Source organism: Dunckerocampus dactyliophorus, chromosome 15, assembly GCF_027744805.1.
Source record: "Dunckerocampus dactyliophorus isolate RoL2022-P2 chromosome 15, RoL_Ddac_1.1, whole genome shotgun sequence".
NCBI lineage: Eukaryota > Metazoa > Chordata > Actinopteri > Syngnathiformes > Syngnathidae > Dunckerocampus > Dunckerocampus dactyliophorus.
In genome coordinates, this window is record NC_072833.1 from 24,202,994 (window position 1) to 24,226,455 (window position 23,462).

The following is a 23,462-nucleotide window of genomic DNA, read 5'->3' on the forward strand; positions in this document are numbered from 1 at the left end:
CAACTTATGATAAGCAACGATAAGCAACTTCATGCACTCCTATCTGCTCCTTGCCCTATGAGGCGTTCAGGTGCACTCGTAATTGTGAGTGTTAATGCTATTGCAATTGCTCTTGCAATTGGCGTACCCCTGGGGGAACGCGTACCCCACTTTGGGAACCTAGGGCCTAAGGCACATAAGGACCTGGAGCAAAACGGCTAGTAGAAAAATTGACATTTTCTTCCTGAGAACTGCCGTAGTGCTCTTGAGAAAAACACAAAAAACACAAAATGTTCAGGGACAAACCACCCGAGGCTCTTCTGGATCATCCGAAAGATCTTCACAATGATTAGTATTATGGTGGTTCATAGTCCAAGAGGATAGAACAACGATATCCAACATAAAGGATAGTGGGTTGAGACCAACTGTGGAGTTTAGTTAAGGACAGCTGGAGTCAATTTGTCTACTGAGAACTACCAAGTTTCTTTTGAGCAAGGCACAGAATGCAGAAATGCTCTGGGGATCCCCTTATTTGAACTCACTGGGATTGCGTTTATTGGTGGTTCAGTTTGTAAGGCTTCGTCTTTAAGGCCTTGGCCTCAGGTACTTAAGGACCTGGAGCAAAAAGGCTGTTAGAAAAATGTAGGTTCTCTTCCTGAGTACTGAGTACTGAGTACTGAGTAGTAGTAGTAGTAGTATTAGGGCATGGAGCCACCAACACAACACACATCAGCTTAAAAGAAGGTTTTTCTTTCCTCTTTCCTAGAAACAATTCTTTCACAACAAGACCCCCTTTGACTGATGGATCAGGGAATGAAGTGATGATGATGGAAAAAGCTGCTCCACAATGACTTCCCATTCCTCTCATCTTTGGTCCAGGAATGTTTACAGGTGGTCTCTATTGCTGGAAAGGAATTACATCCGTCGGAATGTTTGGTTTGAAACGTGATGCTGTTACAGCAAACATGTTTTCTTTAAATGTCATCACATTAGCTTTGGTTTTCCCGTCGGCCAACTTCTCTTTTTTGGCCCACTTCTCTCTGAAAAAGAAAAAAAATTGTTGAATTGCATAAATATTTCCTCTCTCTTGTGAAGAGCTCAGCTGCAAGAGAGAGAGAGAGAGGAAGGAGGGAGGGAAGGAGGGAGCGTCTCCTCACTCGGCCGCACTCGAGCTGTTTGTCAACTGTCCTCCTGCTGTCATGGAGCCGCCATCCCAGATGTTCCCCTGAGGGAGCGAGGAGCGGCAAACCTTGGCTGAGGTGAGGGAACGTCAGTGCGTGGGAGAGCGGAAGCGGCAAAGCCAAGTGGAAGTCTGGGAAGCGGGGAAGAGACGAGGCATCTGGACATGGAACTCGGCGGTCTTCTCTTTGTCTGTCTCCTGCAGGCTCAGCTGGGGACGTTCTGGACCGGAGCGCATGAAGGTAAGCCCCCCTTTGCCCAACGCCAGCAGCAACGTTGGCAGGGAGCAGCTTTTCGTTCTTGGAAGGTGCAGGGATGTTTTTTGCTTTGCAGACTTTTTGGACTTCAATGTCAGTAGTGACGAAAGATTAGCAAGTGAAAGCTGTGAATTACGTTCCCAACCAAAGTCAGCAAGTCGCAAATGTCGGAATTTGGCGGTTGAGTATTTCCTGCTGTTCTTCCAGCAGGTGAAGCGGAAAAGGAGACGCTCTAATCACGAAACGTGTCAATCTTTGCACGATGTGTACTACTTACCTTCCTGTGTGTGTGTGTGTGTGTGTGTGTGTGTGTGTGTATTTCTGTTCTCCTTGGAGATATATTATTTTTAGCCAGGCCCCGTTCTTCTACTGCTCCTCCTCCAACTATCAGCCACTGCTGCTCCACTTTCTTTCCCTGGCCTCTGCCGTGGTCCTCTTGCTTCTCTGAGCGGGACCCCCACCCCCACCCCATCCACCACCAACACTAAAGTCCATTTTGACAGCGCTTTGCTGCTTGCTGATGCTGGGGATGGATCCATGCTTGGCACCGACACAAGATCCGAAATTCTTGCAGCACACAAAGATACTGTACATCTTTTCATTGTCAAACCGCAAAAAATGATACATGAAGGGCCTGATAGCCGAAAAAAAACAATATTTTCTCCCAAGATATCCAAACATTCCAGATCATTACCTCCTCCAGCTAGGAGGTGATGTGCTTGGCCACAGTTCCACCAAGTGCTCCCGTCCCAGTTGAAGGTTTGGAAGTGGAAACCCTGACGTGTCTTGAGCTTCATGACATCATAGCGTGGCGTCACAGTGCCATTCAGCGCAGGAAACAATGGAGGACGTTTCTTCTTGCCATGGATATCCTAAAAAGTGGTACCCTACATTAACTCGGACGCACAAAAACCACCAAGAAATGAAAAGAAACGACCCCACCCCTAATGCTTACTACTTTGTTAAATATGCATTCCATTGTGGTCTTTCAGACATTTACTACAGCAGGCTTTCCTTTTCTTTTACGCACTGCACTGCCACCAGAACAGTCTGTCTGACGCTTGGGACACGCAATGAAGAGAAAAAAGTTAACTAAAGAGAACAAAAATGCCCTTGTCGGTGTAGCTGTGCGGCTACATATATCAGGGGTGTCCAAACTTTTTCCAGGGAGGGAAATCACTAAACTAGAAAGGTATGGAATTAGAGGGTTAGTCTTGAACTGGGTTAAAAGCTACTTAGCTGACAGGAGGCAATATGTGAAGCTAGGAGAACATACGTCCGAGGAGTTAAACATATCATGCGGCGTTCCCCAGGGGTCAATTCTAGGACCAAAACTATTCAATCTATATATAAACGACATCTGTAAAGTCCCAAGAGACCTAAAGCTAGTATTATTTGCAGACGATACAACCACATTATGTTCTGGAGACAGCACACCAGAGCTAGTACAACAAATCACAGATGAACTAACTCTACTAAAAAGATGGTTTGATAAAAACAGACTATCACTGAACCTCAGTAAAACTAAAGTAATGCTATTTGGTAAGTGTAAAAAGGAAACGTACCAGCAAATACAAATTGATGGTGTAGACATTGACAGGGCGAACAAAAATACATTTCTCGGGGTTATAATAGATGAGAAGATGAACTGGAAATCTCACATTAAAAATTTAAAACATAAAGTGTCAAGAAACACCTCAATACTGAATAAAGCTAAATTTGTCCTTGACCAAAAAGCACTACATACGCTCTACTGCTCACTGATATTACCATATTTAACTTATTGTGCCGAGTTATGGGGTAATAATTACAAAAGTGCACTTCAGCCACTAACTGTGCTACAAAAAAGGTCACTCAGGATCATCCATAATGCTGCTTAAAGAGAACACACAAACTCTTTATTTATAAAATCACAATTATAAAAATTTGCGGATCCGGTAAACCTTCAGATGGCTAAAATTATGCATAAAGCAAACTATTAACTCTTCATTGTGGTGAGTACATGGTCTGTACTCATTCATTATCAATCAAACACTTCTTTAATCATTCTATCAGTTATCATTAAGCCTGTAGCTTCCTTTCAGTAAGTATAAACCTTGGTTATGATTGCACTACATTGTCATGTAGACCTACAAAGTACACTTGGAAGAACAAGAGGTGAATAAATGTATTGCAATTGATGTGAAACTGATGAGGGGTAGGATTAAATAAGCTTTGCTTCTTCCTACTCCTTTTTGGACATGCAAAACTGTAAACTGTATTATGTGATGTGCTACTGTTTGACTTATATGCATGTTCAAGATGAATTAAAACCATGAACCATGAACCATGAACAGTTGGCCACATGGGTTTTCTCCGGGTACTCCGGTTTCCTCCCACATGTTAGGTTAATTGGAGACTCTAAATTGTCCATAGGTATGAATGTGAGTGTGAATGCTTGTTTGTCTATATGTGCCCTGCCATTGGCTGGCCACCAGTCCACGTTCTCGCCCGAAGTCAGCTGGGATAGACTCCAGCATACCCGCGACCCTAGTGAGGATAAGCAGCATAGAAAATGGATGGATGGAGGTTGTCTTAGAAGACGTTCACGCCTGAACGACTAGGTAGGACAGCTCTAGTGTGCGGGGTTGGTGCAGGACCCAAAGTATTTATCCTGTAACGCTAGGGGCGTGTCCAGACAACAACGTTTTTTCTCTATTGTGGCGCCAAACAACAGTTGTTATGATACCATGCAGTGAGGTCTTTGCCAGCCAACGACAGTCGTTATGGATTGAGTTGATTCCACCCAAACGTGCACCGTTGTACAAAAATTGAGGGCAAATTGTTGGTGGAAAACCAAATCAGGGGCGGATCTAGCTTTTTTGAAAAGGGGTGGTGTGGCCGTGGCCGTAGGCCGAGGCGCTGAAAATGGAGCGGGGGATCTGGGGGCCTTCCCCCAGAAAAATTTTTAAAATTAGACCTCATTTCCTGCAATCTAGTGATATCTGAGGCCAATTTTATGTCCTTAATTTCAAGAGTTTGTTGTTATTTTTATCCTTGGAATATATCGTTTAAGCCAAAACATTACGCTATTACTAATAGCGTAATGAGGGGTAAAATATCGTAATTATTATGCCGAAATCATAATGGTTGGCATCTCTGGGTTGTCAATGTCAAAGTGTGCCGGCCGCCAGCCAGATTGATATATTCAGCCGGCTATTCAGATAAAAAGGCCATTATTTCCCACTGGGAAGCAATCCCTAGCAGAGTGTTTAATTACTTTCACCTCATAAACCCTCCAGCCCAATGCCCAAACTGATATCAAGGATACATGCTGACCCTATCCTGCATGCCGGCAGCTTACCACCTGCCACTACACAGTGCCGCGTGTACTAAGCCATACACATGTACAGCCAGCCTAGAACAGTGTAGCATCCTCCTGGACCACAAAGCAGACCACAAAATATTCCCTGGGGCTCCCCTCCCCTGCTCCCCCAGCCGGCCTCGCTCTGGGGTCAGTTGGCTGACTGTGGCCTGGGGTGATCTGTCTTGGTACTCGTAGCAGTACTAATAAACCAACGTGTACCGGTTTAGACATACATGTACCTTCACTGGGACTAGGTGACTGGAATCCAGGATGGTTTATCATTTTATTAGCTTTTATTGTGGCAAAAAAAATCGTGGGTGCCTCAAAACGGGTGGGTGTACACCCCCCACTCCCCCCTCTAAATCCGCACTTGTAAATCAAACAAAAACTGGGCTCAGTGTAGTTTTTAATCTGCAACAATAAGTGGCCATGTGAGACAAAACCCAACAACTAAAACTCTGTTACTTTGTATCCTTACTTATTTCTATCTTCTCAAGAAAACACTTCATTCATTTGTTCAAATGTATCTTGTATGTAATGTATCAGCTGAGCTGCCAGGCCTTGAGTGGGAGGTTCTGAATGGCCTGAAACGCGTCTGGGCAGCCAGAATACAATGTGACTTATGTCTGCTGTGCCAGGTGCACACCTTTTCGTCCTTTTGACTCCAAACGCATTCAGGCAGCTCCGAATCCATCCTGTAAAGATCTAATGTCCTTTTTGCCAAACCTTGGTAACGCTCCATGCGGGTGCTGGGTGAGAGAGGGACACATTTTGGGAACAAATGTATTTTTCATCCTGTGATTTCACAGCCTCCAAACAGCCTGAAAGAACATCAGCTTTCGTCTCGGCCGAGGAACTTGGCTTCGGTTTTCTTTCCAGTTTTAAAACTCTTGTCCGGCCCTTTAAAAATCTGCTTTGGTGCTGTGAAAATGTAACGTGTGTCAGTGTCAACAAGGCACACACACACACACACACACACACACACACAGCGTGTCCTTGTGGCTAGAAACTCTCATTAACAGAACAGGGTGTCCAAAGTGCGGTCCGGATGCCGTTTTTTATTGGACCGGGGCATACTCTCAAAATAAACTTAATTCATTTCTCATACAATATATCAGGGGTGTCCAAACCTTTTCCAGCGAGGACCACATAGTGAAAAATGAAAGAATGCGAGGACCACTTTATATAAAAGTATATGTATTAGGGAGGGCCGCACGGTGGTCTAGTGGTTAGCATGTTGGCCAATACAGGAACAGCCTGGAGATCGGGAAGACCTGGGTTCGATTCTACCCTGGGCATTTCTGTGTGGAGTTTGCTTGTTCTCCCCGTGTGCGCGTGGGTTTTCTCCGGGTACTCCGGCTTCCTCCCACATTCCCAAAAAAAAACATGCAGGTGAGGTTAATTGGCGACTCTAAATTGTCTTGTGAGTGTGAGTGTGAATGGTTGTTTGTCTATATGTGCCCTGCGATTGGCTGGCGACAAGTCCAGGGTGTACCCCGCCTGTCGCCCGAAGTCAGCTGGGATAGGCTCCAGCATGCCCCCGCGACCCTAATGAGGATGAAGCGGTATAGAAAATGGATTAGGAATATTAGGGATGCTCCGATCAGAGTTTTATGCTGCTGATTCCGATAACGATCATCCAGGACTGACATCGGTCGATACTGATCACATGGACTAATTATGCATTTTTCTATTTATTTATGATGAGTGCTATTGGCCGGGGGTGCCGTATAAAGGGGAAAAGTCAGGACAATTGCAAGGTCCCTTGACTGCCAGGGGCCCCAAAAAATAGGTAATTACTAACAAAATTTGTAATTAACTAACGGGGGAAGGAACTGTCACTAATGGTGGGCACGAGTGCTTGACCCCCAGTGTGCAGAGACGAGGCGATGGAGTGCAACAATAAAGGTTAGTGTAAAACAGGAGCAAACAAGAGGCGACAGAGAAAAGGCTCTGTGACAAAAAGTGCAGGTAGTCCAGGTAAGTAAACCGTTCAAGTGACAGCACTGACTAGGAGACGAGGAGACGAGGAGACGAGGAGCATGGGCCACAAAGACAATGGCAACGAACTAGCGCCGCACGTACAACGGTGCTGGCCTTTTAACCGCCGCTAATGACAATTGGCCGCAGTCGTCCGGCCACCAGGGGTGGAGCGGCTGTCTCCGCCACCGCGCAGGAAGTACGGCTCGCCAAAATAAAGGCGCAGGACAGGAAGCACTCGCTCCTGTCCGGCGAAACATGACAGGAACTTGATTTTTTTTTTTTTTTTAATGGGACCCAGAATTCCTGGCTGCACCTCTGCTACTGGCTATAAGGTAGGAAAAAAGGAACCATAAAATCACCTTCATTTAGACGAAAACATTTTTGACTTACTTTTTGAAGAGAATATATATCACTGGTGAAACGTCCAGAGGATGACACACCTTCTTGAAGGAGACTTTGGATGTGAGAATACCTGGTGGAACTTCCAGGTACGTGAAAGAGCACTCGGCGAACCCGGTGTCTTCCACGTCTGAGAAAGGCTGGTCATCTCGCCCGCTGGATTCAATTATTTTTACGTGTTATTAGCTTAGCTTTCTGACTGCCACGCACGAGTGTTGTCTGCATGGTTAGCTGCCGTTTGACTGATGATCACACCGTGAGCCTCGAAAACTCGACATACTCCATCAATTCTTTGTACTTCAAATGCCGTGTTAAAGCATTTTAACGTGCTACCCCCTCAAGATAGTTTTCATGGCATGTGTTGGTAGTTAAGTTCCACGCTGCAGACATGATTGTTATTGTTTTTAAGGAAAGTGGGAGGACGACGCTGCCAAGACGTTAGTTAGGGCAAGACACTACAATGCACAAAATGGTCGCTGCAGGCTGCAATAGTGGTAGCCACAGGTGATCGGCTTTTGTGATAGGCGTTAAAAGGCATTTATCGGCAATATGCCGATCATGTGATTTCTCACGGAAATTGGCCGATACTGATCAGCGGCTGATCAATCGGAGCCTCGCTAACATGTATGCATAATAATTCATAAATACTTTGTAAAGCAAACACGTACAGTAGATATGCAAAGAGGTTTTGTGATATATGTGAAAAAAATATGCATTATTAGTATGAACTTTGGCCTAAATTTTCCAAATATTTCAACTTTCTTCCCAAATAATCTTCGTAAATTTTCCCCAACCTAAAATGACAAATTTAATTTGTTTTGTTTCTCATAAAATATTCATGAATATTACCACAAAGAACATTTCAGCTCCATGTGACTAAAATGACGTTTTTTTTCCTCATAATGTTATGACTTGATTCTCGTAAAATTGAATTTTTAGAATACGACTTTTTTCATAATAGTTATAAAATGACAACTACTGTTGCTTTTTTTTCAGATATTTCACCTTTCTTATTGTAAATGTTCTTTTCATAATTAAGACTTTATTCCCATAATGTTATGACTTCATTCTCATAATATTTTGACTTTATTCTTGTCACATTTTAACTTTTGTTTAGTTTGTTTCTCATATGACCAATTAAAAAATATATATTTAATATTGTTTAACATTAAATATTTCAACTCTATGCTACTAAAACGACATTATTCTTCCTCATAAGTTTATTCTTGTAAATTTGTGTCATTAGTATTCAACTTTTTTCTCTTAATATTTTGACTTTATTCCTATAAAATTACAGCTGTTTTTTTTTCCATCTCTGCTCGTTGGGTGTTTTTTTCCTTTTAATTTTCCCAACATTTCATTGTTGTTATTGGAAATTTTCTTCTGACTAATATTATATTATGATTTTATTCGCATAATATTTTGACTTCATTCTCTTTTTTGCAACCTATTTTTCTAAAAAAAAAAAAACACTTAATTTAAAAAAATGACAACTTTATTTAGTTTGGTTTGTTTCTTGTAATTTTATGATTTAAAAAATGTCTTTTTTTATATTTCAACTCTATGCTGCAAAAATGCCGTTATTTTTCCTCATAATATTGCAACATTATTCTCGTAAAATTAAGATTTTTTATCGTTAGATTACAACTATATATTTTGACTTTATCCTTTAAAATTACTGCTGTTTTTTTTTTTATTTTTGCTGGTTTTGTTTGGGGTTTTTTTTAGTTTTCTTGTTAAATTACAGCTTTAAAAAAAAAAAAAAAAAACACCCACAGGCCACAAATGGCTCCCGGGCCGTACTTTGGACACCCCTCAGATACATTATTAGATATTACGCTAATAGCTAAGCTGTTGCTGTTTTGTTTGGATTGATTGACTGGATTGATTTTAGCATCTCTAATGTACAAAATGCATCAAAGTGCCCCCCTGTGAGGAAGCATCCTCAGGTGAGTGGGGGAAGCCTAGCTGTTTTGCATCATCACTTTTTTTCCACCATGTGTCTACCAGACTCCCCAGTGCTTCCAATAAGCCCCACCCACTCTTGAACTCTTTTTAGCCCCATTCTTCCTGCGGCTGCTCACCCCCGCACACACGCAGGCAGCCGGCCAGCCCTTTTAAAGTCAACACTTGACGAGTTTATCAAGCACAAGTCAATCCAAACACGCGGGGGACTGTAACTTTGTGTCCACAAGGTGGTCCGTCTGCACGGATGCGCTCTTCCTCCTCCTTCCTCATTCCTCAGGCCTTGCAGTTTGTCGCCTCCTCAGCTGTTTGGGCTGCCACAGGAGCTGTCAACGTGACCGAATTAAGTCGCTTTGGCTACACCGTCATGAAATGACATTCCCCATTAAAACATCTGGATCGCGTGCGTCAGTCCTAATACTGACAGCAAAATCCACCAGGCTTACAAAGCAGTCAACGCAGCACAGCTAATGCGAATACAACAAACAGGAAAGGCGCTGAGGTCAAAATTCACACTTTGAAAAGACGCGCTCGTGTGATTCAGTGGCATCTAGTGGTGAGGTTGCGAATTACACCTCCCTCCCTTCAGCAAGCACGGGGGACCACCACGGGGCTCGTGCAGCAGAAAACTCTGGAAACAATCATCCGTAGATGCTAATTAGAGGGAATTAATTTACGATCTTTCACATTTCGTTGCCATTCCGTTCCTAACACACAGCCAACGTCCAAAAACACACCCACGAAGAAATTCGAACGGTAAAGGCAGCTGAATTGTTTTGGTCTGGTTTCAAAGCGCTCCACCTTAAAAAGGTTGACTCCTTCGTTGGAAGGCGAGCGTGGGCAGCCAATAAAAAACAGATGTAACCGCAACATTTCAGGGGGAACTTTGTCCATACAGTATATATTACTTTCCACCGCATTTCACACCTTTTAAAGGGGAGAAGGAAGACAACACTTTCATGGGGTTTATTCAACGTGATTGTTTGGATGCGGATGATTTAAATAATCTTCATAAATCTGAAATTTCATCTTCGTATATGTTCTTCTCATAATATTATTACTTTATTCCCTGAATATTTTTTACTCTGTTCCTGTAATATAACTTTTTACGCAACCTCATTTTCCAAAAATTACAACTTTATTTGTTGTTTATTTTTAATTAATATTATGACTTAAAGAAAATAAAGTCTTTCTTTAATATTTCAACTTTATGCGACTAAAATGCTATTATTTTTCATCATAATGTTATGTTATTCTTGAAAAATCATTATTTTTTTCTCATTAAATTACAACTTTTTTCTCTTAATATTTGGACTTTTTTTCTTGTTAGAATATTTTTATATTTTGACTTTATTCTCATAAAATTACAGCTTTTTTCCCATTTCTGCTCTTGTTTTTTTCAACTATTTCAACTTTTCTTGTAAATTTTCTTTTTGCAGTTATGACTTCGTTGCTATGACAGTTTGACTTTATTCCCATAATATGACACGTTTTTCCTCACAAACAAATTTTCCAAAAATGCTAACTTGATTTTGTTTTTTTCTCATATTATGACTTTAAAAAATAACATCTTTTTTTAATATTTCAACTCTATGCCACTAAAATGATTTCATTTTCCCTCATAATATTACCAGTTTATTGTCATAGAACTTCAACTTTTTTCTCATTAAATATCTTGATATTTTGACTTTATTCTAGTAAAATTACAGCTTTTTTCCAATTCTTTCTTATTTTTTTTAAACTATTTCAACTTTTTTCTTCTAAATGTTCTTCTTGTAATCATGACTTTATTGTAATAATATTTTCACAACCTAAAATGACTACTTTATTTGTTGTTTCTTTTTAATAATATTATGGCTTTTAAAAAAATTGGCTTTCTTTCATATTTCAACTTTCTGCTACTAAAATGGTGTTATTTTTCCTCATATTACAACGTTATTCTTGTTTTTTTTTTGTTAGATTACAACTTTTTTCTCTTTATATTTTGACTTTATTCTCCTAAAATTACAGCTGTTTTTTCCCATTTCTGCTGTAGTTTTTCCCAACTATTTCAATTTTGTTCTCTTAAATTTTTGTCTTGTAATTATGACTTTATTGCCGTAATATTTTGACTTTGTTTCCATGTTATTAGAACTTTTACCCCAAAATAATTTTCCAACAATTACAACTTTATTCGTTGTTTGTTTTTAATAATATTCCGACTTTTAAAAAATAACCTTTCTTTAATATTTCAAGTTTATGCTAGCAAAATGACGTAATTCTCGTAAATTATATTTTTTTCTCATTTAGATTACAACTTTTCTCTCTTCATGTTTAGACTTTATTCTTGTCAAATCACTGCTGTTTTTTTCAATTTTTGCCGTTTTTTCCAGTTTTCTTGTTAAAATTTATTTTTACAGTGTCCTGCGGGCCAATAAAAAATCAGCAGCAGGCCGCACTTTGGGCACTCCTGATTTATACTGTCATTCCTGCTGCAGACGTGAAGAGGGGGACGCCTTGGGGGACACCCATGGGTGCGCCCAGTTTGCCAGGAACCAGCCTGTCTAGAGGCGCCCGCAGCGCACCGTCCCAGGGAGGCCGGCTTGACATCAGTTTCCTGCCTGACAACATGACCCAAATAGTGGTGAGAGACCTTCCTTTCTCAATTAGTATCATTATCCGATCATTTACTGTCTTGCCTTCTATAGTCAATATTTAATGCAATAATGGGAAGTAAAAGACTGCGCCATCGTGTTTTGCACACAATCAATCATGACGATACATCACTACTACTAATCACCACCAGATGGGAGTGTTGCTCACTTTTATGTTCCAGACCCCACCGTGATCAGTTAATTTCCGCAAAGTACGATTTCTTATTTATGAATTGAATATTTTGGTAGCTAGCGCATAGAAAACCCGCTTACGACCTTCCAAATATGCTTTTGAGCCATTATTAGAGCCCTCTGGACATGACATAACACCCTTATAATCACCTTTACACTCCTATTACCCAATATAGGAGACATAAGACATAATACGGACTCACACACGTTCCGGTTTCTGTGCAGTACTTCCTGCGGTGGCGGTGCGGTGTGTCATCAGTGTAACATTACTGACACCTAGTGACCAGTGTAGACTACTACATATCACCACAACATCTTTGAGTGCGTCTGTGAATGCGTCACATTTGTATTTTACTTCATTTAAGCTTGAAAATGCTTCATTTAGGACACAAAAAAATATGTAAAATTTGCTTACTTTTGGACAGCCGTGAAATTCCAAGGGCCTGTGCAGTGGAGCGCTGCACATTTTTGACTTGCAGCAGTCATTTGTGGATTTTTGGTCATTTTCTCTGAAAATAGGCATTTTTTTTCTGCAGAAAACACAACTTATAATTACAGTAACCCCTCGCCACATCGTAGTTCAAATTTCATGGCTTCACTCCATCACGGTTTTTCAAACATATATTAATTAATAAATCATCGCTGTTTTGTGGCCTATTATTAGTCTATTGTTGCTATTATTTAAGCAAATTGTACATGTCTTTGGCCTAAATAAATCATTTTCGAGCATAAAAATGGTTAAATGAAGTAAAATACAAATACAGATTCAAGATTCAAGAATTTTATTGTCATATGCACAGTAAAACAGGTAGTTCTGCTATGCAATGAAATTCTTGTTCTGTTCATTCCCCCCAAAAAAGAAAGAAAGAAAAACACAAGAAAATGAATAAGAACAGAAGAAACATTAATACCAATAAATTAAGCAACAACAACAGAAGAGACATTAATACAAATCAATAAATAATTAAATAAATAAATACAAATAAATAAATAAATAAATAAATAAATAAATATAAAGTGCTGTGAGTGTGTGCGTGTGTTGCGTGCGGCGTGTGTGAGTGCTTCGTTGAGAAGCCTGATGGCCTGTGGGTAAAAGCTGTTTGCCAGCCTTGTGGTCCTGGACTTCAAACTCCTGTAGCGTCTGCCTGACGGTAGGAGTGGCATATAAGGCATTAAGGCAATTCAAATTGCGAATGTAGTGTTTTACATTTGTCACTAGGTGTCAGCAACGTTACGATAATGTTGGGTGAGACACACACACCAGTCTTGATGGGCAGAACAACAGGCTTTTATTGCAGCTTTGGCACAGTAATCCCTAACACGGGCTACGCTAGGCTAAAACTCAACTCTGAACCACTGATGTTGCTCCCTGTCCACCAACCATTCTCCCTTTCACCCGAACACATTTACTGTGACAAACACAAGCAGAGGTTTTATTTATGTCTTAAATGCCTTATTTTCTCTTATTATGTCTACTACATTGGGCAATAGGAGTGTAAAGGTGACTATAAGGATGTTCTTTCATGTCTGGAAAGCTTTAATAATGTCGAAAACCGTATTTGGAATGTTGTAAACTGTTTTTCTAGGCTCTAACTACCAAAATATTCTCTTCATAAATAAGGAATCCTACTTTATGGAAATCCACTTGTCACGGTTGCATCTGGAACCGATGAATCGTGATAAACGAGTGATTATGTTATGTAATAATACAAGTAAAATGTACATTAAAATGTACCACTGTTTTTAAAAAAACACAATTTTTACATGTTCATGCCTTATGAAGTGATCTTTTTTCTTCTCAAGCGTTGAGATTTCGCACCTTCTCTGTTGGTCCTTGAACGCACCACAGTTGCTGTGAGACTCAAAAGTGAAACTTGTATATAACTTGACTGACACCGTGACTCTCATTACTTGCGTTCATGGATCATCTAACGTTATCATCATTAAAGGTGAGCAATAGGGATGCTCCACCAATCAATATCGGACGATTTCTGTTCAGCCCGAAAGTTTATTTTTTAATAATTACCTATTTGCCACGGGCCCCTGGAATTGTCTAACGGCGCCCTTGGCCAATAGCACTCATCATAAATAAACTAAAAATTGTACAGTTAATCCATGTGATCGGTATCGCCCGATCTCACTCACAGATGATCGGTATCGACAACATAAAACCCTGATTGGAGCATCCCTGGTGAGTGCTTAGTAGTGATGCATTTTATACTTTAAAAGTGTGTGAGGCATATTGTGGTTTTAAATCTGGATTGTCTGGCAAGTCAACAAAGGCAATTGAATAGAAATCGGAGAACGTCACCGTCAGTAACACACATTAGATCCACGGTATTGGCGGGGGTTACTCTCCAAGACCACCAGTGAATGTCAAAAAGCTGCGAATAATTGAGAAGCGCAGAAAAATGTCTGTTTTTGACACACGACTCGCTCCTCCCCCTCCAAACCCTCCTGCCAGATCGACGTTGATGTTCTCCCCTGATCGATTCCTGAATCACAAATGTGCGGGTACACTTATGCACATGTAAACCATGTTATACTTTTATTCTCTATCTCCATCTGACAGCGTTTGTGTCAGCTTGGCCGTGTGAATGATTACAAATGACTCAAATGGGGGGTGGAGGGGCGCGGAGGGGGGTTCCCATCATTCAGCTGTAACGCTTAGGAACACTAGGAATGGCAGCCGCTCCTCTGGATGACAGGAAGGGGAGATGCGGAGGGTAAAAGTGGGTCGCTTGCTGAGTATGTGGAGCACCAGAGGCGCTGCATTTAACTGCTCCACTTTTTGATGGACAACCCCCCCTACCCCCACACCACACCCATCTCACACACACATTAATAACACCGTCAGTCAGTAAAAAACTTTGCTGTTAGCGTGGAAACACTCCACCAAGTGGCGCTGTTGTTGTCACACAGGAGGACTCCCAGCGCTACTACAGCTGGCAGAGTTTTGGTCCTGAAGACGAACGCACCAAAGACCTGTGGGTGGATCTGGACTCTCTGCACAAGAGCCAAGTCCGAATCCACGGCATCTTGTCCAACGCGCACCGGCAAGCAGCGGTACGAAGCATAAACATACGCACACGACCAGCATGGAACTTACAATATGTGTATGCTTTCTTCCAGAGGGTGGCGCTGTCTTTTGACTTCCCTTTCTACGGACACTACTTGAGACAAATTATCGTTGCGACTGGAGGTGAGTTTCATCGTCACCCAAATTATGGATGCCTCTTTCACACAGAGATCCTTCAAAAACAGGCTTTTTTACCACCTGTGACTTTCACACAGAACCCAGGAAAGTTAATACTGCTTTCAGATCATTAGCTTCAACACACACAACCCGGTATTGCAGAATACCTGTACACACAGGTGGAATCTCGCCTCTACTATGGCTCTTGTGCTACATCCATCCATTCATTGTCTTCCGCTTATCCGGGTCCGGGTCGCAGGGGCAGCAGTCTGGACAGTGAAGAAGCCCAGACTTCCCGATGGCCGGCCACCTCTTACAGTTCAACGGGGGGGGACACCGAGGCATTCCCTGGCCAGCTGTTAGACATAAATCTTCCAGCACGTCCAAGGTCTGCCCTACAGCCTCCTTCCGGCAGGGCATGCCGGGAACATCTCACCAGGGAGGCGTCCAGGAGGCATCCTGATTCAATGCCCGAGCCACCTCAGCTGACACCTCTCGATCCAAAAGAGCAGCGGCTCTGAGCTCCTCACCCTATCCCTTCGGGGGATTCCAACCATCCTACGCAGGAAACTCCTTGTTGCTTCCGAAGCAGGAAAATTCTTTCGCCGTTTTGTGTTAGCAGTGTTAACACAGACCCACATTACAGTAAAACCCGGGAAAGTGCTGGATTTTAGAGGAGGTGTGGAAGGGGTTCCGCTGATGTTAAAGCGTGATTCGGTGTGCTTGCATAACGGAAACCGGATCAGGGTTTGCCGTTCTGTCTAGGGATGCTCCAATCAATATCGTCTGATTTCCAGAAAAAACGTGTGATCGACATTTGTTGATAAACGCCTTTCAAATCCGATCACAAAAACTGATCGGCGTGAGGCGGAAAATCCTACATGTCTGCTGTGTCGCATAGGGTTGCCAACAAAATGACACCTCTCATATTAAGCTTCCCACAGACTACGCCAGTCGATGCCAGTGTGTTTGATCGCTCCCTTACCAAACCTGCTGTTCGACTATCCTTGCATCTTTCTTTACACGCTTTGCCTGTCAGTCACTGGCTGTACTTTACATTGATTGTTATCCACCTATCTTCTGAGCTTTGGACTACAAATGTGCCTTTTTACTACAGTGACATTTTGTTTTTAAAACAACCGACCAATGTGGTCAGTTCGAAGCTTTTTGTCCCACAAGTAAGTGGATATCACGTTCACGGGGTACGTATTTTTTCAAGTGTCGCTGAACAATTTGGCTAAGTGGTTAGCATGTTGGCCACACAGTCAGGAGATCTGGAAGATCTGGTTCAAATGTCTGTTGGGCTTCTGTGCATGGAGTTTGCATGTTCTCCGCATGCGAGGTGAATTTTCCCCGGGTACAATGGTTTCCGCCCACATCGGTTAATTGGTGACTCTAAATTGTCTATAAGTATGAATGTGAGTGTGAACGATTGTTTGTCTATGTGTGCCCTGCGATTGATTGGCGACCAGTCCAGGGTGTACCCCGCCTCTCGCCAGCTGGGATAGGCTTCAGTATACCCTCGCAACCCTGGTGACGATAAGAGGCATAGAAGATGGATGGCCAATAGCACTCATCATAAATGTGGTCGGTGTTGGCCGATTTCATTCATGAACGATCGGTATCGGAATTGGCAGCATAAAACGCTGATTGGAGCATCTCTAGTTCTGACCAAGAAGCCTTCTGTGCCTCCGTAGGCTTCATCTTCATGGGGGAGATCACTCACCGCATGCTGACCGCCACCCAGTACATTGCCCCCCTCATGGCCAACTTCGACCCCAGTTTCTCCCAAAACTCCACTGTCAGGTACTCGGATAACGGTAAGCGATAGATAAAGGACATCTTGTGTTTAGAAAGCGGGGAATGTCTGAGAAGAGTCCATATTTTGTCCCATCTTCCAGGTAATCTGTTTGTGGTCCAGTGGGACAACGTGCGGCTAAAGGAGCGAGAGGCTGAAGGAGCGTTTACCTTCCAGGCTGCCCTGCACAGGAATGGAACCGTGGTGTTTAACTACAAAGAGGTGCATTGGTTTTCAACACCTGCTTATCCCAATTTAGTCATGGTCGTGATCTTGTTTCTTGGCCTAGATCCCGGTGTCAGTGGACAGGATAAACTCCACCGAGCATCCGGTCAAGGTGGGACTGTCCGACGCTTTCATGGCGTACCTCCCATCCGCACAGGTGGCAGGTCAGCGACTCGTCAAGCTAGCTAAGTTTGAAAAGAAATAGCAAGCGGTTGTAGCTCAAGCTTAAGCATGCGTTTGCCTTCAAGACGCAAAGCAGCGGACCATCTACGAGTATCACCGCGTGGAAATCAACACCACCAAGATCATCAGCAGATCTGCCTTTGAGTTCACGCCGCTGCCCAGTGAGTTCAGACGTGGCGACATGCTCGCATCCTGGCGTTCATCTCTCAGCGTCTGTTTGTCCCCTCCCAGCTTGTCTTCAGCACACCTCCTGCGACCTCTGCTTGGCGTCCAACTTGACCAGCGGATGCGGGTGGTGCAACACGCTTCAGCGGTAAACTATCCCGGACGTTGTTGTCGGGAAAGCATCAGGAGAACCTTTACAGCACTCACGCTGCATTTCAGGTGCTCCGACGGGATCGACCGGATGAGACAAGAGTGGCTGGATTACAACTGTCCTGAAGAGGTGAGACACTGCTGTCCATCACCTTGTCCATAAATACAGTGATGTGAAAAAGTGTTTGCAACCTTGCTGATTTCATTTATCATCAAACATATTTAAACATCAGTCAGTGACAACACAACTGAACCATGCAGGCTGTTTTTGCCCAGTGTCTTTCTTATGGTGGAGTCATGAACACTGACCTTAACTGAGGCAAGTGAGGCCTGCAGTTCTTTGGATGTTGTTGTGGGGTCTTTTGTGACCTCTTGGATGAGTCGTCATTGCGCTCTTGGGGTAATTTGGGTTGGCCAGCCACTCCTGGGAAGGTTCACCACTGTTCCATGGTTTCGCCATTTGTGGATATTGGCTCTCACTGTGGTTTGCTGGAGTCCCAAAGAAATGGCTTTATAACCTTTTCCAGACTGATAGATCTCAATTAATCCCAGTTATGTTTTAACGGGGAAGTGGGGAAACACTTTTCCACACAGGGCCATGTAGGTTTGGATTGTATTTCTTCCTTAATAATAAATTGTTTCATTTTAAAACTGCATTTTGTGTTCAGTTGCATTGTCACTGATATTTACTAATATTTCAATTGTTTGATGTTCTGAAACATTTAAGTGTGACAAACGTGCACAAAAATAAGAAATCAGGAAGGCGGCAAACACTGTAGGTCAACTACCCTTTCATTGTAGGAACATTAACTAATTTGACTCATGGCTGCACTCAGGCTAAAGGCACATGTGAGGACTACAACTCGCCTGAAGATTCTACGCTCTCCTACAACCACTCCTCACTTTCTCCCGCAACATCTGCTGCCACTGAGCTCCAGGGCGAGTCTGTTACCAGGGGTGAGTTAACAGGAAGTGGCCACCAGAGGGGGGCAATGCCAGAAAAGTGTCGACTAAGTCTGAGGCTTTGTCTCAATTGCAGCACTTCTATACTTACACTTAGCATTTTGACTGCAATGAAGAAGTGGGGAGGGGGCCCAGAAGATATGTGATGGGGTGATCCAAATGTTTTTGATAATGCTTCATCTAGTGGTTGCAATTCATTCAAAAAGGAGAGAGGAAGAAGCAGCCGTCATTCAGGGTAAGAGAACAATGTTAGTCATGGACTCGATGCACACACTCAGGAGGTGCAAGTACACAGTGTACTGTAGATCACACAGTAGATCCCTGGGTTTCGTGGGGGTTAGTTCTGAGACACTGTTGAAAATCCACAAGTGGAGGAATTTAAAGGAAAAGTGCCCTTTTTTTGGAATTTTGCCCATCATCCACAATCCTTATGTGAGACATGAACACATGGTTTCTCTTTTCTGTGCATTCTAAAGATATACAAACAGATAAATGCATGTCACGGGACATAGCTATGCCACCTAGCCCATAAGGACCCACGGTGACACGAGCGTAACAAGCACTTTGAAGGTCCCAGTCTCTTCTTTATAAGCTTTATGTCTGATTTTAACTTGTTAAGTCCCTAAGCGACATATACTAAACATCCTGGTGTGATGACCATGTGACAGTCATGTGACTGTGGCAGGAAGTGACCTCTCCAAAATCCAGGTCTGACCTGTGTGCAATCTTCAAAAAAGCAGCTAATTTCAAAGAGCTGTTTTTTGATACTACATGGAATTTCAAACACATTTCTTAGGCTCAATGCTTTGATGACATGTCCTAAATTACTTTCAACCTGGTCTGACCATATTTGTTGAAGAAAGTAATATCAAAAAAGTAACAGAAATACACTAAGTCCCCAACTAATGAACACAATTGGTTCCAGACGACCGTTTTTAAGTAGAATTGTTCTTAAGTAGGGGAAAAGGTAATATTACCAATGATATAGGTACTACATGTACGTGTATACATATACAGTATATGCGTATGTATGTAAATATGAGTTTGGATGCAGTAGTAATATTAAACGAGGATAATTAATGAACAAAAACAATAATAAAAATGATATAATAATACGTAATGATAAATATTATTTACCTTTGAAGAGGAGTGGTCGAGCATACCTCGTTGTGGTGGAGGAGGAGATATTGAAAAAAGGACAAATGGTCATCGTCGTTAGACTCTTCTAAAAGAGGTAGTGTTCTGTGGGTGGTGTAGAATTAAGCAGGCCTATTAACTCTTCATAAACTTTAATCACACGCTCTGTCCGGGTTGTATCATACAGCTACATTTTAGCTTTGCATTTCTCCTTTACACTCTTGCCCCACCTTCTTCCTCTACCTGTTGGTCCCATTAGCAGTGTCACAGTGCCCTCTACTGGTCAAGCATGTAGCAGTATAAATATGGAGTTACTACAAGGCAAAATACTTGAAAAAATAGACCAGTCAGCTTGCGTTCGTATCTCCAAATGTTCGCAAGTCGGATGTTCGTAAGTTGGGGACCCAGTGTATTGCTGTAACATGTATGTTACACCGGGTTTTTAGCCTTAAAATAAGAATGAAGAACCTGATGTGACCCATTTGTCACAATAAGAAAAATGCTGATAACCGACCCAATTAATTTAGTTGTATCAATTATATTAAGATTAAATATGTTCTGCTGGTCAATTAAAAGTGTACTAAACAATTAGAAACACAAAATAATGTGAAAGTATTTGGTTTGTGTTACAAAAGTTTTTGTAAATCTGTACATAATTTTAACACATTTTTACTATCCTATGCCGATCCTACAAAAATGTAAATGTCTTATTCTTCTTTTTAAATATTCTATTATTCCGATTTCATTTGCAGTAGGAGAAAGAACACGCGCTTCTCTTTATGATGCACTGGAGGCCATTTTGGGAGATGATAGTTAGTTTGAGGGATGTGACGATGGCTCACATGAAGACCCTGATGACCCTCTTTACAATCCCAATCGTCAGACAGGGAGAGTGATGGGTCAAGTGCATGTGGCGATTCGGACAGTAGTGAATCAAGTACACCAGATGATGTACCACAACCAAATGAATTCAGGGCAGCAAAATACATCCATTCTAGAAAAAAAACAAGAAACTGTCCATAGCCAAAAACAAGGAACTGAAGAAGGAACTGTCCAAGGGAAAAAAGTTTTCTTGGGGGAAGAAACCATTTGAAGCCCCTGAGTGTACATTCAAAGGACCACCGCCAGATAATCTTCATCGTCCTCTGGAGTACTTCAGAAAGTTCATAACACCAGAAATGCGATGTTACTAAAGGATCAAACAAATTTGTACAGTGTACAAAAATCTCTACATCACAACAATGTTAACACCAGTGGAAAAGAACTGGAAATGCTGATTGGCCTCTACCTGTGCATGGCTCTTTGCCAACTGACGCAAATTGTGCATACTGGGAAAATGACACAAGGTGTCCCATGGTAGCTGACGTCATGTCACGTAATCGTTTTCAGAACCTGCTGGCAACTCTGCATTTGATTGACAACACGGATGTATCAAACTGGCAAGCTACAGATTCCAGGCAGAGGTTGGCACTAGCCTCATTCTTTGGCAGGCACAAGGAGGCCGCCCATCACTCAATGCCACATTTCTACCACCACCGCTGCCCAAGAGGGTTCGTGTTGGAGATCCAGATGATGTTCGCACTGACCAAGTCGCACATTAAAATGTGACAAACATGGCCGCTGCAAACTCTGCAAAGTCGATGCAACCACGTGATGTGCGTCTTTGCTTCACTGAGGAACGAAACTGTTTCAAGTCTTACCATCTGACTTAGGCTAAACGGCTGAAGACACTTACCAGACATAAGAACTGAGAAAATGTTTTGGGCAAGGTCCTGATGATACAACAGTTTCATTTCTCTTCAGCGTTTACGTTTTTTTTGCACAATTTATGTTTGTAGGTCTGCAGCTATGGTAGCTTATTGCAAATGTCCCCAAATAAGCAGTGTTATTTATTTCTGATGCATTTGGCATATTTTGTGATGCAAAGCAAGAAGTTTGTTAAACCTTGCTATTGAAGTCACAGTTTTTACATATGTTATGGAAATGCAAATAGAAAGGCAGTTTTGTGGTCCCAAGCAGTAAAAACTAGTGATGGGAAAATGAAGCTTCATGAAGCACTTGTGATATTTTTAAAAATTTCCACGGCATCTTGAAACCAAGAGTGCCATATAGAGGAGTCAAAAATATCACAAGGCTTGTGAAGCTTCATTTGTCCATCCATCGCTCGTAAAAAACATCAGGTTTACTTCTTTTCAAAGAAGGAATGTGTTTGCCACCAACGCCCAATGTGACAAATATGTAACAACACAGATCTTTGGTAATAAAAAGTGTTATTCTGAAAAAAAGTTACAAATGTGTTCTATGTGGTCCACTTGGTCTGTGGTATAGCCCGGATAATTTTCCTTTAAGGATAAATGGGCCCGGGTTCTTATGGGCTAGAAAGCCCGCTATTTAAAAACCTACTAAAACATTTTATCATTTTATATCCACCTAATTAAACCTAAATTTCCAAAAATGACCACTTTATTTGTTTTGTTTCTCAAAATAGCAAGTCTATTTTCTCTAATATTTCAATGTTATGCTACTAAAATGTTATTTTCCCTCATATTATAACTTTTTTATCGGAATATTTTGACTTTATTCTTGTAAAACCCCTGATATATGCTGTACATTTTACTTATATTATTACGTATTCATACATTAGTATCCATCTATGGTGAATGAGGTTTTCTTTAGAAAAAACAGACAGCTATTTTCTAAAAAAAAACAAAAAAAAAACACAAATCTGCAAATTTGCGGGTCTGTGAATACTGAAGCGAAGTGTACAAAATGTGGCCGTTATAAAAGGTAAACATGTTGTATTATAGCGGAAGCAAAGCGCCTGCCTGCGAGTTGTGCGACGTTTCTTTAAAGGCTGCGTCGACTCTCCTCTTTGCAGATTTAAACACAGACCCCCCGAAGCACTCGGGGATAACAGAGAACGCGGCCATCATCGCGGGCGTGGTGGCCGCCCTGCTCCTGCTGGTCGCGCTCACCTTACTGGCCGTCTACTACATCAACACACACCCCACGCTAGCGCCACCTTTCTACCTCATGCAGGTGAGGACGTCTCCTCAACACACACACACACGGGTGTCTATTTTGCATTCATTCCAATGCCAGCTGACTTCCGTTGTCCGCTGCAGCGACGCAGCAACAGCTACTGGCCCGCCATGAAGTTCCGCAACCAGGGGTGCCAGTCCGGCTACGGCGAGGTCGAACTCGGGGGTCACGAAAAGGAAGGTTTCCTCGAAGCGGAACAGTGCTGTTGAGGTTCCCGAAGAATTAAAGGGCGCCATCTTGAGGACGGTAGCACTTAGGCTTGGATGAACTGAGGACCTTTTCGGCTGCTTTTTTTCCCAGCTTCCTGAGCGTCTCTTGCTCCTTGACGTCACACCAGTTGGAGAGACTATAGTGAAGAGAAAATGTTGAAAACTGTGGATGTCAGGGAGTGAGAGGGCACTGCCTTCTTATTGTATAGTAATACACGTCTTAATTCATCTTTTGTTTGGAGAGAAATTTCAATGTGGAGTATAGTAATTACATTTTAATATAGTGTTAGCAACTAATGATCCGTGTGAATGCATCAGGTTTTTTGGATGAGACCCATTTCTAGGTTTAATTTCCTGTTTAAATGTCTTTTAATAATAAAAATAATAATTCTGGCTGCTTAGTGATGTCTTTTTACTCACGTTATACTAGAAATGTTGGCAATCTACATGAGTTTGTTGTC

At 42.1% G+C, this 23,462-nt stretch overlaps 1 protein-coding gene across 3 annotated transcripts; it reads left to right on the forward strand.

Annotated features, from left to right (window-relative positions):
- The first annotated feature begins 1,112 nt into the window (after positions 1-1,112).
- Positions 1,113-23,394, forward strand: LOC129168357 (plexin domain-containing protein 1-like). Of its 3 annotated transcripts, none has more exons than XM_054753530.1 (13): positions 1,114-1,400; positions 11,586-11,731; positions 14,859-14,999; positions 15,066-15,135; positions 16,827-16,949; positions 17,031-17,149; positions 17,217-17,316; positions 17,401-17,496; positions 17,567-17,648; positions 17,720-17,780; positions 18,487-18,607; positions 22,629-22,789; positions 22,876-23,394. In XM_054753530.1, exons 1-13 carry the CDS (start codon positions 1,325-1,327, stop codon positions 22,999-23,001), a joined length of 1,422 nt encoding a protein of 473 aa, XP_054609505.1. In that variant the 5' UTR covers positions 1,114-1,324; the 3' UTR covers positions 23,002-23,394. The 3 variants fall into 3 exon arrangements, with proteins under 3 accessions (XP_054609506.1, XP_054609505.1, XP_054609504.1); XM_054753529.1 differs by having other exon boundaries at positions 1,116-1,400; positions 14,856-14,999; XM_054753531.1 differs by lacking the exons at positions 22,629-22,789; positions 22,876-23,394 and adding an exon at positions 21,140-22,558 and having other exon boundaries at positions 1,113-1,400; positions 14,856-14,999.
- The last annotated feature ends 68 nt before the right edge of the window (positions 23,395-23,462 follow it).